General features: G+C 44.5%; 1 protein-coding gene across 2 annotated transcripts; it reads left to right on the top strand.

Annotated features, from left to right (window-relative positions):
- The first annotated feature begins 4,505 nt into the window (after window positions 1-4,505).
- On the top strand, window positions 4,506-15,012 carry LOC118243867 (pantetheinase-like). 2 transcript variants are annotated; one of them, XM_035538379.2, is made up of 7 exons: window positions 4,506-4,743; window positions 4,852-4,982; window positions 6,490-6,682; window positions 9,840-10,134; window positions 11,322-11,695; window positions 14,108-14,278; window positions 14,530-15,012. In XM_035538379.2, exons 1-7 carry the CDS (start codon window positions 4,531-4,533, stop codon window positions 14,626-14,628), a joined length of 1,476 nt encoding a protein of 491 aa, XP_035394272.1. In that variant the 5' UTR covers window positions 4,506-4,530; the 3' UTR covers window positions 14,629-15,012. The 2 variants fall into 2 exon arrangements, with proteins under 2 accessions (XP_035394272.1, XP_050565591.1); XM_050709634.1 differs by having other exon boundaries at window positions 4,837-4,982.
- The last annotated feature ends 2,632 nt before the right edge of the window (window positions 15,013-17,644 follow it).

The raw sequence follows: 17,644 nt of genomic DNA, 5'->3' as shown, positions 1-17,644 counted from the left end.
TTAAAAATGTTGCTTCAAATCAGATAGTCAGCTCAGCACATGGAGTAATGTGTTAGCATGGCATGCCCTAAGTTGCAGTTGAAGGAGGCTACTTGATCTTCCTGACCACAGTTTTACAGTGTGGAACATTTCCATTCCACAAAACTATTGATAACTGTGTCACCTTTTTCAAGCAGTCAGGTGGATCCATGTCAAAAATTCTCAAAATGAGCAGTTTCGCAGGGGCATATCTGTCTCCCAGTTGAAATGGTTGCTGATGCTGATGTGAAAAGAGTCAAGAGTGCAGGCAGGCGCTTGCAAAGGCTGGCTAATAGCTTGAACAGATTGAATATACTTGTGCGTGCCAAGTGAGTGCATTGGATTTTTTTGTGTGGTATTTGGCTGATTTCTATGTGAGGTTAATTCGGTTGTTTGTTTTGCAGGTTTGTTTTGAAATAAAATCATTCACATTTAATCTGACCAAAGTCATAGAATAATTAAATTATAAATAAATATACTTGCAGGGTGTAAAACACTTTGAACAAAATGAACACTGTAAAAATAAGTTTTCAGTATACAGATGCATCAAATGGTAACCCTATGTAATGGATACAACGGAGGTAATGGAAAACACTCTACTTGTTGTGGAAAAAAAGTACTGTATCTCCACATGTGTGTGTACACCCCTGGACACAGTGTCCTGTTACAGCCACACAGGACAGCCCTGTGCTGGGCTAAAACAGGAGAGGGGTCTGATCTCAGCCTGGCCACCTGACCTGCCTGATCTGCTGGGGTTGTGTGGTTTCAGGTGTGTCCCGTCACACAGGTTTTTCCATGCAAAGATTAGCACGTGAGGAGTCATTTTCCAGGCAGCTTCTCTCAGCACAAGGAGCAGGACCACGATCTGAAGGTGGACTGCCTCTTTGGCTAAGCTGACTTGGCACCCAGTTACACCCTGCATCACCAAAGTAAGTCCTCAGGCAACCGCTGTCCTCACATGGTAGCAGGGAAGGAGGAGAGTGGGCTGGGAGAATGGAGGTGTGAAAAACAGAGGGAGCTCTAGGATAAAAGTCCTCTCACAGTGCCTGTAGTCGTGTATAGCCTGGACTGCTGTAGTTTCGCAGGGGGTTGACTCAGTGGATATGTGGGTGATTTATTTATTTTTAACCCGGGTTAGTTCCTTGGCCCTGGGTGAGCCCCCAGTTCTGCAGGCAGGCGGCAGTGGTGCCTGCTGGCCCAGGCCCAGACACCCGACGTTGCTGGAGAAACCCTGTCCTGGCAGGGCAACTTCAGCCGCGTGCCTCTGTGCCCGCCTGGCTGCAGTAGTCACCCTTCCGGGCCGCATGTTTTCGTAGCTCTCCCTAAACACGGCAGAGTTTACCACTTCCTCCTTCAGACTTATGGCTCACTGCAGTTAATGAGACCCAGACAGGTTTCATTTGGTTAGAAAATCAGAGCAACAACAACAACAAAGTCTCCTAAGCTACATCACTTCAATTACCACTAACATCTCCACTGCAGCCTTTTAAAGGCTCATATTTAAGGCTCACGAATGTGCCTCGTGTTGTATCTAGGGATGCATATAGAGAAGTACTTAGTGGTGAACACTAGTAGGTGCAAATTGATGTTCTTAATGCTTGAAGCCCTTGGTCAGCACTGCTCTTGCAGGGAACTCTGGTGCTTGCATTCACCCACAACATTTCTGCTCTGCCTAAGAGATGGCTCTGCAGTGGTAGCAGGACATAAGCAGGCAGTCCGTTCTGCTTCCTATTATTCAGGAAACCTTTTCCAAATGAGAATGCTGCAACTACTAGAATGTCAAAAAATGGAAAATGTCATAGGAAAACACATTAGAACTGAAGTCAAAGATTAAAAACGAAGGCTGCTTCGATCAATAAACAGAACGATCCCAGGGTGAGGGAGGGTGAGCTGAGGAGCAGGAATGCTGTGGTGCAGGGTGAGCTGCACTGACCTCTGCTTCAGGCATGTGGTGGCCAGACAGTGAGGCACATGGATAACGGGCTAGCTGGTGGCTTACCTGCCTGATTTCAGGGGCAAACATTCCCACCAGATGCATATTTGCTGGTGACAGGCTATTGGAAAGTCACACACGGCTAAAGAGAAGCAACTGGGAGAGCCTCTGGGATAAATGCAAGGGACAGGTCTGTCGCTGGCACGTTAGGTACGTGACATTTAAGTGCAGTGAGATGATAACGTAATGACTCTGATCTAAAAAAACTCTGGGATGCAAGCTGCAGATACTGGCATCTAGCACAGGAAATGAACGTGAAGACACTAGAATAAAGCAAACAGTTTTTAAGGCCCTCAGTTTTGCCACAACAGCTCCAGAGGTGGAGGTGGTTTTTATAAATACATAAACACAAAAAGGAGGACTAAGAAGAATCTCTGTCCTTTACTGGATGCAGGGGGAAACTTAGTGACAAGAAATGAGGAAAAGGTTGAAGTGCTTAATGCCTTCTATGCCTCAGTCTTTAGCAGCAAAAACAGTTGTTCTCTGGATACCCAGTATCCTAAGCTGGTGGAAGGGGCTGGGGAGCTGGATGTGGCCCTCATAATCCGCGAGGAAATGGTTGGCGACCTGCTACAGCACTTGGATGTACGCAAGTCGATGGGGCTGGATGTGATCGACCCGAGGGTGCTGAGAGAACTGGCAGAAGAACTGGCCAAGCTGCTTTCCATCATTTATCAGCAGTCCTGGCTATCAGGGGAGGTCCCAGTTGACTGGCAGCTAGCAAACATGACGCCCATCTACAAGAAGGGCTGGAGGGTAGACCTGGGAAACTATAGGCCTGCCAGTCTGACTTCGGTGCTGGGGAGGCTCATGGAACAGATTATCTTGAGTGTCATCATGCAGCACTTGCAGGGTGACCAGGCGATCAGGCCCAGTCAGCATGGGTTTATGAAAGGCAGGTCCTGCTTGACGAACCTGATCTCCTTCTATGACAAAGTGACACGCTTAGTGGATGAGGGAAAGGCTGTGGATGTGGTCTACCTTGACTTCAGTAAGGCTTTTGACACCGTTTCCCACAGCATTCTCCTCAAGAAACTGGCTGCTCGTGGCTTGGACTGGCATACGCTTCGTTGTGTAAAAAACTGGCTGGGTAGCCGGGCCCAAAGAGTTGTGGTGAATGGAGTCAAATCCAGTTGGAGGCCGGTCACTAGTGGTGTCCCCCAGGGCTCAGTACTGGGGCCAGTTCTCTTAAATATCTTTATCGATGATCTGGATGAGGGGATCGAGTGCACCCTCAGTAAGTTTGCAGACGACACCAAGTTAGGCATGTGTGTCAATCTGCTCAAGGTTGGGAAGGCTCTGCAGGAGGATCTGGATAGGCTGGACCGATGGGCAGAGGCCAACTGTATGAGGTTCAACAAGGCCAAGTGCCGGGTCCTGCACCTGGGGCACAACAACCCCAAGCAGAGCTACAGGCTGGTTAGAAAGCTGCCTGGCAGACAAGGACCTGGGAGTACTGGTTGATAGTCGGCTGAATATGAGTAGTGTGCTCAGGTGGCCAAGAAGGCCAACAGCATCCTGGCTTGCATAAGAAATAGTGTGGCCAGCAGGGCTAGGGAAGTGATTGTCCCCCTGTACTCGGCTCTGGTGAGGCCGCACCTCGAGTACTGTGTTCAGTTTTGGGCACCTCGCTACAAAACGGACATCAAGGTGCTCGAGCGAGTCCAGAGAAGGGCAACGAAGCTGGTGAGGGGTCTGGAGAACAAGTCTTATGAGGAGTGGCTGAGGGAGCTGGGATTGTTCAGCCTGGAGAAGAGGAGGCTCAGGGGCGACCTTATCGCACTCTTCGGGTACCTTAAAGGAGGCTGTAGCGAGGTAGGGGTTGGTCTATTCTCCCATGTGCCTGGTGACAGGACAAGGGGGAATGGGCTAAAGTTGCTCCAGGGGAGGTTTAGGTTGGATATTAGGAAGAACTTCTTTACTGAAAGGGTTGTTAGGCATTGGAATAGGCTGCCCAGGGAAGTGGTTGAGTCACCATCCCTGGAGGTCTTTAAAAGATGTTTAGATGTGGAGCTTAGTGATATGGTTTAGTGGAGGATTTGTTAGTGTTAGATCAGAGGTTGGACTAGGTGATCTTGAAGGTCTCTTCCAACCTAGATGATTCTGTGACTCTGTATCCACCTTTACCCGGGTGTCAGAGTTGAGCAAAAGTGTGTTGCAATCAATGACAGAAAAAGTACAACAGCAAAAATTGGACTGCTCTTTCAAGTCATGTGTTTAATAATATACTTTCATATTGGCATTATTACTCTTGGCATTAGCCACAGTTCTGTGACTGCCTGTGTGCTCTGCCAACTCTTCAGTCTGAGTTGCGACATCCTCACTTCCTGATGTTGTGGTGTCCTACTTTTCCATATGTAACCAGAGACATTTGATTACAAGGTAATCCTTTAACTGGCCAGCACTTCCTCCCTCCCTTATTTAAGTTAAACTTTGACCCTTTTTAGTTTTCTGTGTATGCTTCCTTTTCACCATTTGTCTGTGACTCAGAGCGTTCAAGCAACTGCCAGGCAGCAGCCATGGTCCTTCACCAGCCTGTGGTGCACGCTGCGGTGTTTGCCCTGGCAGCCCTGCAGGCCCTGGCCTCAGACACCTTCATTGCAGCCGTGTACGAGCACACTGTCATCCTGCCACGTGCTGCTCCTAAGACAGTTTCTCCTGAAGATGCTTTGGCCCTCATGAACAGGAACATGGACATCTTGGAAGGAGCCATCAAGGAAGCAGCCCACCAGGTACGAGATGTATCCTGAGTGGTGTTAATCGTGTGTTCTCCTCCCGCTGACACCCCCCCCCCCAGGGATGCATTGATGGAGACTTCTTAACAGAGCCTCTTCTGCCAGGGCGCACACATCATTGTGACTCCTGAGGATGGCATTTATGGCTGGGTTTTCACAAGAGAAGCCATCTACCCGTACCTGGAGGACATTCCTGATCCAGAGGTGAACTGGATTCCCTGCACTGATCCCACAAGGTGATTTCTTCTGCACCAGTTTGTATGGTTTTAAACTGGTGTCCCATGGAGTTGTGAGCTGCTCCTAATAAATGCCTAAGAACTGCTAATGCTTTTGACATCAGGCAAGTTTCAGTTACAGAATTACAGTTGTATAATATCATATGAAGGTAAATTACATAATAAGATTGACAAGGGAAACCTGATAAAATGCTTTTTGAATGAGACGCTTTAAAGAGAAATTCAGAAAATATACTGAATTTGGGTTGCTAAATGTAGACAAAACTTTTTTCTTTTTTTTTTTTTTTTAATTTGGAAAAGCTTTGATTCCAGGATATGCTGCTTCTTGTTGTTTTCATTTTTTTTCCACACTATTTTGAATGAAACTAATTGGAAATTTTTAATGCTAGTTTTTGATTTGTTTTGTTGTTTTGTTTATAAATGCTGTGTTCATATAAAACCACACATACTGTTTTTGTGAACAGCTGAAAATTGGTTTCTGAAAAGCTAGTAACAGAGGTGATGAGGTCGCTAGTCAAACTCGAAATCTGCAAGTGATACAGACCCAGAAAGTTTTAGTCTTAGTTTTTCACAGTTACATTAAGGTAAAGTCCTAATCGCTAGACTCTCTGTGCTCTGGAACATGATCTGTCACTCAGGTGTCATGTTCCAGCAGGACTGTGGTAACCTGAAGTTGCACACTGGATTTCAGACCTATACAGTATGCAGTAAGTGCTCAGCCATAGAAATACAAACATGGTCTGGCTTTTGCAATGCAGCTTTCTTCACCTGCTCAAAGATGAGATGCTAAGACCATGGTATGGCATCTGTAATGAGATTCCTCAATGGTTTCAAGAGGAAGACTCACAATGAGAGGGAGAATGTATGCTGGGAGAAGTGCAGGATGTGCAGCTTCTTACTGAGACATAAGTTAACTAAAATATAAGGAGTCTTTCTCAATAAGTGAGGTGTGGGGGGGTAGCAACATGTCTAAGCATGTCTTTATTTCAGTTCCTGAGTTAGGTTTTGTGAAGGTGATATCTGTATCTTTCCACTGTCCTAAGTCAGGTTTTTCAGCAGCAGCCTTGTGGGACTGTAACGCCCGCCACCACATTCTGGCATGCTCTATTCCTCAGTGCTCCCTATGTATCTGGCATGATGGTCCTCCTGCATGGCCCATCTCATGTATGACCTTCACGAAACAACGGTGATGAGAGTGTCCTCTCCCAGCCCCAGGATTATCTACTCTCTGCAGACCCCATTCTGGGTGCCCAGGGCACTTGTAGGCAGTCCAGCGATAGCATTTCCTTCTGGATACCAATGGGAAGGCTTCAGGACCTGCCTCAAGGCACAGAAGGCAATCCAAGGAAGTACTGCCGCCATCCTATATATATGCCTGCCCTGATGTGACTGCAGGATCAGGGATACTGTCGGCATGCCTTCAGAGATCCAGTGATGGACACCATTGTCAGTATGTCTTTTCTTACTCTTTTTTATTATTTTTTTCTCCTGGTCTAAAACATATTAGATTTGCTCCAGCACCAGTGCTGGAACGACTCAGCTGCATGGCCAGGAATAACTCCATCTATGTGGTTGCGAACATTGGGGACAAGAAGTCGTGCAATTCCAGTGATCCCAGCTGCCCCAGTGACGGTCGCTACCAGTACAACACCAATGTTGTCTTTGACTCGGAAGGGAAACTGGTGGCTCGTTACCACAAGGTAAGAAGTGGCCTTGGAAGCCATTTTTTTCCACATCTTCCAAAATGTCTCCATTAGGCAAGACAATTTAATGCCAGTAATTGCTCCATGGCAGATGCCTCCCTCGTATAGGTTTTTGCTATAATTTAAAAGAATCTCTCTGTTCCTGTGAAGTATTAACACTAAATTTGTATTTACTGTCATGTTTCTAAAAGCAGACTAGAATGAAAACAGTTTGACTGATTGCTCAGGTCCAATGTTAGTTGGTTGACTGCCTCAGTTTAACTTCCTTTTACTGGAAATCCTGGTGTTTGAGCAACCCTAGTTTTCTATGCCATCTTTTTACCAGAGTACCCCTTCGTGTTCCAGCATTTCAAAATGTTCATCTGCATCTCATCTTACATGAACAGTCCAATTTAAAGAAAACAGGCCCTTTCCTATCAACGTTTTTCTTATGATGTTTCAGCACAGCTTCAGGACAGCTTTTGCATAACAGGATTTGTGGACCTATGCTGGGAGCAAAAAGTGATGAGAGCACTGAAACATTTACAGCCAATGAAAGTATCTTTTTTTATTCTTTTTTCTTTTTCAGTTTTCTTTTTCAGTTTCTGTGGCGGTTTTACCCTGCTTGGCAGCCAAACTCCACCACAATCCTTTTTTTTGCCCAATATTTGGCTTGGAGGCTTGAGATATAAATAGATTTGATCAAAGCGCTGTAGAGGGAGCTTACAGTTATCATACTTAGTTGCTAGTCACAGTGTTGTCTGGTTTGTTCTCAGTATTTGTCTATGTGATCCTGTTTTATCTGATCCATGCCACGTTCTCCCTTTTACTGTATATCAAGCCGGAGAGTTTGTTAAAGGCTGTGTTTGGTTTTGTCAGCTCACTGTGCTGTAAAGCACTGGCCTTGAGCCTGATCTGGTATTCGGGCCCTGCATTGCTATCATCCCTGTCCTCTGGGAACTATCTCTGTGAGAATATTAACAATTCCACTCTCTTTTTTTTCTCCTCTGGATGTCAGTTTGTGGATGATATGAGGAATGGTACCTCCTCCTTCTTTCCCTATGGGCTAATTACAGTAGCTTTTGAGTATTTTGAACGTCTGTGGGTAATCATCTTCTGCTACCTTCCACCCCTTGCCTCTGTGAAAAGCTTATTTTAGAATTATCACAATATACTCTTGTACCACAATCATCAAAATCTTCACTTACATCAAACAAATAAATTAAAAAAATAAAAATCCCCACATCAAAATAAACATAATTCATCACAACACTGAGAAAGTGGGCAATATACACACATGCCACCCCTCGTCCCTTCACCACATTACTGCAACATATATTCTTCACAATTACTACTGTCTTAAGTTGTTCACAACTATTGCATTCTAGACAATGTCCAGTCCATGATTTTGCCTGTTACTTCTCTCAGTTATCATCATCTCAAATTTCTCAAGCCCTACTGCTGGGCACCATAAAGGACTGTGGTTGTTTTACTCAGCTGGGCAGCTAACCTCCACCACAGCTGCTCTCTCACTCCCCTTCCTCAAAGGAAAAGGGGGAGAAAATACGATGGAAAAGGCTCAAGGGTTGAGATAATGACAGGGAGATCAATTATTGTCATGGGCAAAACAGACTCATCACAGGGAGATAAATATAATGTATTTCCTATCACTAGAGGACCAGAACACTGAGAAACTAAAAGCAAACTAAAACCACCTTCCCCGCCCCAAACAACCCATTCTACATCTTCCCTTCTGAGCGGTGCAGGGGAACAGGCAATGGGGGTGCGGTCACTCCCTGACGCTTCATCTCTGCTGCTCCCTCACGGTCCCTCTCTGCCCCTACTCCACGCGGGGTCCCTCCCATGGGATGCCGTCCTTCCCGAACTGAGCCTGCGGGGGCTGCCCACAGGCAGCAGCTCTTCAAGAACTGCTCCACCAGGGGCCTCTCTACAGGCCGCAGGGAAACTTCTACTCCATGCCTGGAGCACCTCCTGCCCTCCTTCTGCACTGACCTTGGGGTCTGCAGTGCTGGTTCTCCCAGACTTTCTCACTCCCTCTGCTAGCTGCAGTTTTACAGCAGTTTTCTCTTTCTTCAGTCTGCTCTCCCAGAGGCTCAACCAGCATTGCTCCCTGGCTCGGCTCTGGCCAGCGGCGGCTCCCTTTGGGGCTGGCTGGTGCTGACTCTGACCTGACACGGGGCAGCTGCTGGGCTCTGCTCACAAAGGCCACCCCTGCAGCCCCCTGCTACCAAGCACTCACCATGTAAACCCAAGACAACCTACTTGTAAGGGTCATCAAAGTTGTTTGGGGTTCATATACCAGATATATCACACTGACGTGGCTAGACTGAAGTCAGTTTTTTATTTAATGCACCTTGGACCTAGTATTCCACCCAGTTCTTCACAGGTGATGCCAACATACTTGTTTGCTCACAAACTGGATGAGCCTTATGCCAAGGTTGGTCCCCCATGTGCCAACCAGGCATGGCACAGGTGCCAAGTGCCAAGATCAGTAACCCTGAACCCACTTTCTGGCTCGATTACGTGTTTATTGCCTAGGCTGCCTGTATATTAAAGGACTCTTTTAGTTAAGGCGAATCCAAAGGAAGAATGAAAATGTTGCAAAGCAGGGATCGTCACAGACTTGGATTTTTCTGTCAGCTGAGACTATTTGCCTCCTCCCCATCACCACCGCCGTTGTTTTCTTCTGTTTTGTGGTCGTCTTTTGCTGTCTCATGCTTCCTCCCGGTACTGTCGTGTACTGTTGTGTTGGTACAGTCTGTCCATGCATCTTCACATCAAAATTACCAACCCACCAGATGCTCTGTGTTCCTCTTCCATTATCATTTCTCTGCTGTGTGCCTTTTGGGTCACCAGGTTTTTAAACTTCGGTGGGGAGATGGGAAAGATCATTTTTATGGGAGTTGCAGGTAGCTGACACAGTAGACCCGCAGATAGCCAGATGTTTTTCTAGCTAGATGCCAGGGCAATATCTGTCTTCCCATGTCAACTTTTTGGGCACTATGGTGATCATACAAACGATAGCTTCCTACATACGAGGGCTTCCATCACAGGTTAAAAACCTGAAGTCATTCAGAACAGTTTTGCAGAGTGACTCCAGGATATGGCAGTAGGTACCTTTAACTGGTTTCTGGTTTTATTCCTTCCCCTATAGTATAATCTGTTTATGTCAGAAGAAAAACAGTTTAATTACCCTAAAGAGCCAGAAGCTGTCACCTTCGAGACACCCTTTGGGAAGTTTGGCATTTTCACTTGCTTCGACATCCTTTTCTGGGAGCCTGCTGTGGTGCTGGTGAGCAAGCTACAGGTGGACACAGTGCTCTTCCCAACAGCCTGGATGAACGTCCTGCCCTTTCTGTCTGCTGTGGAGTTTCACTCTGCCTGGGCTATGGGCATGAGAGTCAACTTCCTAGCTTCCAATACTCACAACACCATCATGTCCATGACAGGTAATTAATTTTAACTTTGTCTGAAAAATCATTATAACCAGGAATCTTTATTCCCTGTTTTGCAAGGTCATTTTGCAGAGGAATATAATGTGTTTATCTAAAGGCAAAGAGTTTAGCCAACAAATTTTAAACCTGCCAAACCCTGTCCCTACTGGTGGCATATAAGGCACAGCAAAATTTCTGGTGTTCTCTTTTCTCCTCCTTAGCTTCTCAGGAGTTTCCTTTCTTTCTTTTAATGCCTCCAAAGAAGTAGTAAGTTACCGCTGCTTCTACATGAGTAGAAACTTCTGAAAATTAAGCTCTTTTCCTTTAGACCTCCAAATCTGTTCTTAAATGCAGAACTGTATTGTACACCCAATGCATGGCTCCATTTATTCTGGACAAATGAAAGACTCATTTGTAGCTGTATTAAACACAGTTGTGGAAAAGTGTTGAAATCATTTTTTCAGACCTATTGCGGCAACACTGCTAAGACGTGTGCATTTTCTTTTAAGAATTTGACACTGACTTTCTAGAGTTTAGCTTATGGGATAACATATTTCAGCTAGACAAATACTTTCATTGTGCCCTGAAATCGCAGTATTGGCTTGGGGCTTCTCAACTGAAATGCTTAATAGGCTACTGCTTGTTGTCCTTTTTATGTAGCTGAAGGGCAGAGCTCTTTGACAGTAATGGGCATGACAGATTTTCCTTGATTTTCCTCCATCACTTGGCACTGGCCAGGTGTGAATTCCCTATGTGCGGAGTCTTCAGATGGTATAAACTGAGCTGGACACCTATTATCTCTTCCTGTGTCCATCAAGACGGGCCTGTGATACTTGCCTGTGTGGTGTTTTGGATGGTCTCAATCAGTAGTTAGTCCTTTTACATCAAATTGCCAAGGAAGAAGGAATTCTCAGTCAACTCTGTTGCATGCAGGAGAAAAGAGAACTGGGGAGGTCATGAATACAATTGTAAGGTCATACCGTCTGCCTTTAGGCTATACTGAGCAGACCTCATGTAGAGAAATAAATGCTACTCTTTGCCAAAGCATGATCTCTATCTACTGAGTTACTAATAGTTGTCTTTGGTGAGAATAAAATTTCTATAATGTTTATAAAAGACTGGATAAGCTAGCAATAGAGATAATTAAAAGGACAATATGAAGTGTTTGAACTATTTTGGACTGAAAATTGCATTCTCCTCAGGGAGTGGCATTTATGCACCAGATGGAGCCAGAGCCTATTACTACAATATGAAAACTGAGGATGGCCATCTTCTCATTGCTGAACTAGATTCACACCCTCGCCTTTCTCCTGCCTCCCCTCCTGCTGTCAGCTGGAGTTCATATGCTTCAGGTGTAGAAAAATGCATACCAGATGAACGTGATTTCAGTGGATTGATCTTCTATGACCAGTTCACTTTCACTAAGCTCACTAAGACTGAGGGGAATATCACCGTTTGCCAGAAAGACCTCCACTGTCACCTGAGCTACAAGATGGCAAGGAAACGAGAAGATGAAGTGTATGTGCTAGGTGCTTTTGATGGGCTTCATGTTGTTGAAGGACAATACTATCTGCAGGTAAAGATTCTTTGGGGGGTGTTACTTATTTTAGGAAGTTTCTTTCCAGGGAGAAACTTTCAGCTCCTTGGGGCGGGGGGGGGAGAAGGACAATGATTTATTTCTTGTATGCTGTAGTCCTGGTGTCCTATTTGTTAGCAGTAGGAAGTAGTTGCTAAAATGTCCAAATATCCAAATGTGCCTTTAAATCCAAGAAATGCAGTGCAGAGGTCTCTCAACCTCTTTTATGTTCCCAGAGGCCACATGCTATTTTTTAGACATACAATATTGGCTAAATAGGGAGCTACGCTTTAGTATTCTGTTGTGAGTATCTGCAGTAAGTGTTCTGAATCTCTCCTTTAATCTTTATCAAATGGTTGCTGTTAAAAAAATCACTTGATCTTTATGAAATGCTCTGATAATTCAGATTCATGAAGAAGTTAATATTTTGTCATTTTTTTCAAATTATAGCAATGAATTGTACTGAAATGGCATACAACTTTTACTGGTAATGTCCACTCTTCCTCGTTTTTAATCAAATATGTGGGAAGACACTGAGTTGCGTCCTAACTAATAGTTTGCTTAAAGCCATACTTTGCCTTCATAATTAAGTTATTGTGCCAGCAGATTAATTTATTTTTTCTAGTTACTTTTCTCTGCCAGCAGGGCCTTTGCATATCAGCTGGCATAGACTCTAGGATATGTAGAGAGGTTTTAGCCAGTGAACAGCTCATCTAATGCATTTAAGAAGATAGCTTGAATAAAATCAGTTCTTGGTGAGCTCACTTGGAAAATCTATTTCAGTGATTGTGGAGGCTGCCAGATGGTCTCTACCAGTACTGAATATTCTAGAGCAGGCAGGAATTTCTACTTTTCTTTTTTTGTTTTAGTATTTTTTTAAATTTCTTCAGAACACACTGAGAGAATTAGATTCTTTATGTCTGCATATTTGCATTTCAATAGGAAAGCATATATGCTGATGAATAATACTTTGGTTGTTTGTAGCTATGCTTCTTCTGGCTCCCAGTATCTGACATGAGTAGACAAACACTTCCATCACCTGGCAGCAAAGCCAGCCAGTGTCATTTGAATCTTCACAGGAGTGCTAGCCCTATTTCATATTTCATCATAGTGTCTGTAAACATTTATCAGCTTTAAGATGGAGAATGCTTATGGTTAAACCATAAGGACAAAAGGAAAACATTACCATTCCTACTTTCCTTTATGTGCTGCAGCTGCTAATACAAAACTGTAACAGAGGATGCTGACTTCGTTACATGGTCATCTGTTACAGAATCATGGAATGGTTGAGGTGGGAAGGGACCTCTGCTCAAGCAGAGGCACCTAGAGCCAGGTTGCCCAGGACCCTATCATAGAAGCATAGAATATCCCAAGTTGTGAGGGACCCACAAAGATCATTGAGTTCAACTCCTGGCACCCAACAGAACCACCCAAAAATCAGACCATATGTCTAAGAGCGTTGTCCAAACACTTCTTGAACTCCAGCAGGCTCAGTGCCTGCACAGTACCTTCACTTGCACAGTAAAGACGTGCTTCCTGATGTTCCAGCAGAACCTCCTGTGTTCCAGCTTGTGCCCACGGCCTCTTGTCCTGGCACTGGGCACCACTGAGAAGAGCCTGTCCCCATTCTCTTTGCACCCTCCCTTCAGATATTTGTAGACGTTGATAAGATCCCTCTTGAGCCTCCTCTTCTCCAGGCTAAACAGTTCTAACTCTCTCAGTTTTTCCTCACGTGAGAGATGCTCCAGTTCTTTGATCATTTTGGTAACCCTACATTGGACTCCTTCTAGTATGTCCAAGTCTCTCTTGTACTGGGGGGAGGGGGCAGACAGAACTGGACACGGTATTGCAGGTGAGTCAGTATGATACTCCAGTATTCGCCAGAAGTTGGATGGAGAACATGAAATTCAGATTTCCCATGATCGACTAGACAATCTAATGAACTGTTATTAGCAACACGTATGCATACCAGTAAGAGGACTTGTGTGTGCAGTAATACAGTATACACATGAGGAGGACTTTGTTTCATTTTCCTAAAATTTCCATTCACAAATTCATCTTAATAAGACTTGTGAGAAGGGAATCTTCAAATAAGAACTGGCAACTAGAAGAATTAGTGGAAATGCCACTGGCCTGCAGGGATCAAATAAAGAGCTCTGGCAGTGCTTACATCAGAAACAAAGGTTATTTCTAACTATTAAGGCAGTACAGGTCTGTAATACCCTCCAATCAGGTCAAGGGTGAAAAAGTAAGCTACAAGTGAAGTTTATGAAAGACATTTTGATTGAAGATTACAAAAGAAATCCTGTGACTGTCACCTACTCCAACACACACAAGATTTAATGGCACAAGGCTTTCATATCAGAATATTTCTGTCTTGCTCAACATGTTGTCTTTTTGTCTTCCACATAGATATGTACGCTGCTCAAGTGTAGGAGCACAGACCTGAGCACATGCGGGCAGCCAGTGGAGACTGCGCAGACCAAGTTTGACATGTTCTCCCTCAGCGGCACGTTTGGCACTAACTACGTCTTTCCAGAGGTCTTGTACAGCGGGGTGCAGCTGGCCCCTGGGGAATTTGAGGTAATGGGGCACTCCGGAACTGGTTCGTGTTAGACTTTCTGTGGACTAGTAGTGGAATAACTACATCAAAACAGCCAAAGAGAATTTTTTCATAGTGAATAATCAGACATACTTTATACTTTTCAGTTAAGTCACTAGTTGCTGTAAGTGATATGGTCTGATGTACCTTCTCATTTTGTTACATCTTTCTGAGCTCTTTGTTCATAGTAGTATTCCTCTAATTATGTCTTTCTGTTACTTTTCCCAATCAGGTATTGAATGATGGGCGTTTGATAAGTAAGACAAAACCAACAAAACCAGTTGTCACTGTGACACTTTTTGGTCGGTGGTATGAGAAGGATCATCTATAACAAGATCCACAACTGACAGCCTTCCCATGATGTTACCATAACTGAAGCTGTACACTAATAATCTCACGTCCAAATGAGATACAGCATCCTCTACATAATCAGGATTGTGTTTCGTTCTTCATGGTGAACAAACTTCTCAATGTAATTTGTTTAGAAAAAAAATCAGCAACATTATTTTATTGCTACCATTTATTGAGAAATAACTATTTCTATATTATAAGAATACTGATCTTTTATTAGTACAAAATAGCAGTTGTGTTTCTCTCACTGTTTTCTGGATTTTTATTTTTCTAGCCCTCAGAAATTCTGTATTTTGGGACAGAGGATAAATTCTTACTAAAATTGCATTGCATATTTTATAATTGCAGATTGCTGAAATCAGTAAATAAAACACTGAAAAATGTGATTCATGACAGCTCCATGTAACAAAGCTCAGTAATGCTTTGTCTCTGATATGCAGCTACAAGTGCTAATTACTTTACAAGTCAGTTCTTTTATCACAGTTACACAATTCTTTCTCCTATTTGTCTTGTTTTGGGTTTGTTGTCTTTATGCCAACGGTTAACATTGTGTGGCACATAGCAGCACAGAACGGTGCATCATGGAGGCTAAGCTAGAACTCCAATCAAAGAGCCCACCCTGAACCAAAATCTGATGGCTCTTTTTGTACAGAACTGAAGATGAATCATCATTTTTCAGAAATCTCTGTTGAACCAAAACTTGAAACTGAAAACCCAAAATATTCCACTTGCTGGTTCTGAACAGGTTTGTCAAGACCTGTTGGCTGTACTGGATGCAGTGCTGGAACTGTGTGTAGCCAGAAAAGAGATCACTGAGTGACAGTGTCATGTAGCAGCTTCTTCCTCCTATCTTTTCTATTTCTCCCCCATCATGTAACACCAGCATACGTGAAATAAGCCTTATCCTTTGCTTCTTGATAATAATGCTGGGCGGTGCTGCCCTGCAAGTGCACTAACTGTTGGGATTAGGGGGTTTAGATTTCTATTAGACACCAGCAACTCCTGCTGAGAAAGCACTGTTCATGTCTTTGCTTCCTCATCTTCCCCCATGACCTGGGAAAGCATGTCCTCTTCCTTTAGCATATTGGTGTATAGAGATATGCATCTCTTTCTGTGGTGTTTTAGAAGGGGTCAGACACCCCTGTAAGTCCCAATTTCACTTCCTTTTTCCCCACACTGGCACCATTTCTGGTCCCACCACAGCACTTTCAAGGTCCTCAGCTCCTCGTACTTTGGTTACGAAGTTGACAAGAAGGTGGAAATGCAAATCCTATCTGGACTCCAGCACTAGTTATCACTGCTGGGCACCATATGACCTTTCTGCTTTCAAATACAAATAAATAGTTGTGACATAACACAATAGCACAAAGTCGTTCATCAAAATCTCAAATCTTCCTAACCCTACACCATGTGCTCTGACTCATGGAAGCTCAACATCAGTGCTGCTAGAGCCATGCTCTCTCAAAACCTTCTTCACTGTTTGAGTCAGTTGTTGTCTGCCCACAGATAGATCTCAATTTATCAAGGGATTATTCAGTCTGATCCTCTTCCCAGGTGTACAGACTCAGTGCAGACACTGTCCTCATCACCCAGGAACCTGGCGGGTCATGATGCAACTCACCTGAGAAAAGGATCTGAGTTTAAAGGACACTGGTGTGCAAAGAGGTTTCATCTTGCAGTGCAGAAGGATGTAGTAGGAGCATGTGGTGAGGCTGGGAGGCAGCTCCTTCAGGACTGTTCCCTGTTGATACAAGTCCTTTGGCTAAGAAAATGTGTGTGCAGGTAGTATATGATCCCAACCCTGAATCTGGCAAGTACCTTGAATTTAGGATTTGGTTCAAGACCACTGTTGTCTGACTAGGTAGATTTATGTGTTTGAATGTTGAATGTTTTCTCATAGAAGGCTGGCATAAGCCGTTATTGCACTAAATTCTTTTTGCCGCAAAGATTGCATAATATTCATAATCATGAAATGTGTTGTTGTATGAAGTGAGGCAGGCATACAGAATATAATCCTTTCCAAATCTACCCATTCGTCCACATACCAACTCATTGTGCATAAAGATAAGTCTGTGCGTAACCACTGATAACAACAGACTGTTCTTCCAGGCCAGTGCAGCAAATAAAACATTTCTTTATCTGACAGCTGAATCTGGAACAAAGAAGGTAAGAAACCTTAGCAAATGTGATTTTTTCTGCACGTGCAGCTTCAGCTTCAAGACTTCCAATGGGGTGATCTGTAGATGTAACTAAAACAAGGTGCAATGGGCAAAATTTAGGAATTATCGCTCCCAAGGACGATGCTGCTCTAACAGAGATCTTTGAGGACTAGAGATCCTCAGAGCTCAGTTACTGAGCAGTGTGCTAACAGGTTTGCCCAGAAAAGCAGCCTGCTGGCATCCCTGCTGTGATGTGGAGCGGCCCCCAGAGGCCCCACAGGGGTGGCACAGGCGGTGCCCAGGCAGCAGCACCCACCTCTGGCAGCCCTGCCTGCACCCCACACCCTGCACTTTGCCCAGGAATGTGTCTGTTCTGGTCTTTGCTGTGATTTCCTAAACTCCTCTGGCTTGTTTTTCCGCTGTGACCTGGGCTTGTCTTCAACTTGTTACAGTAATGCCGTGCCTGAACACTCGGTGAATCTGGCCGGCAACGCGTTTCTTCAGCTGCAGCACAGCAGCAACTTCTCTGTCGGTGGTGTAACCATGGAGCAGGATTGCTCAATGCTTGTGGCTCTCCGGCCTTTGATGTCTGAGTCTTTAGGGACACAGTGATTGCATCGAATGGTGTCGGCTTTCTGGCACTCTGGGGAATTCCCAGGTTTCTGCAAGACTTTCCCTATTGAAGTCCCCTGGTTTTGCTTACCCCTGTTCTCCTCTTGGGTGGCTTCCAGACTTCAGGTATGGGGCTTTTGAGGGCTCGCGCCTCTGCTGTGGTTTTGGTGCTGTCTGCTCTTGAGGCCTGGGCCCTGGACAGCTACATTGCAGCCGTCTATGAGC

Source organism: Cygnus atratus, chromosome 3 (genome assembly GCF_013377495.2).
Source record: "Cygnus atratus isolate AKBS03 ecotype Queensland, Australia chromosome 3, CAtr_DNAZoo_HiC_assembly, whole genome shotgun sequence".
NCBI classification, from domain to species: domain Eukaryota; kingdom Metazoa; phylum Chordata; class Aves; order Anseriformes; family Anatidae; genus Cygnus; species Cygnus atratus.
The sequence above is the reverse complement of the archived record's forward strand: the minus strand, read 5'-3'. Positions and strand labels throughout refer to the sequence as shown.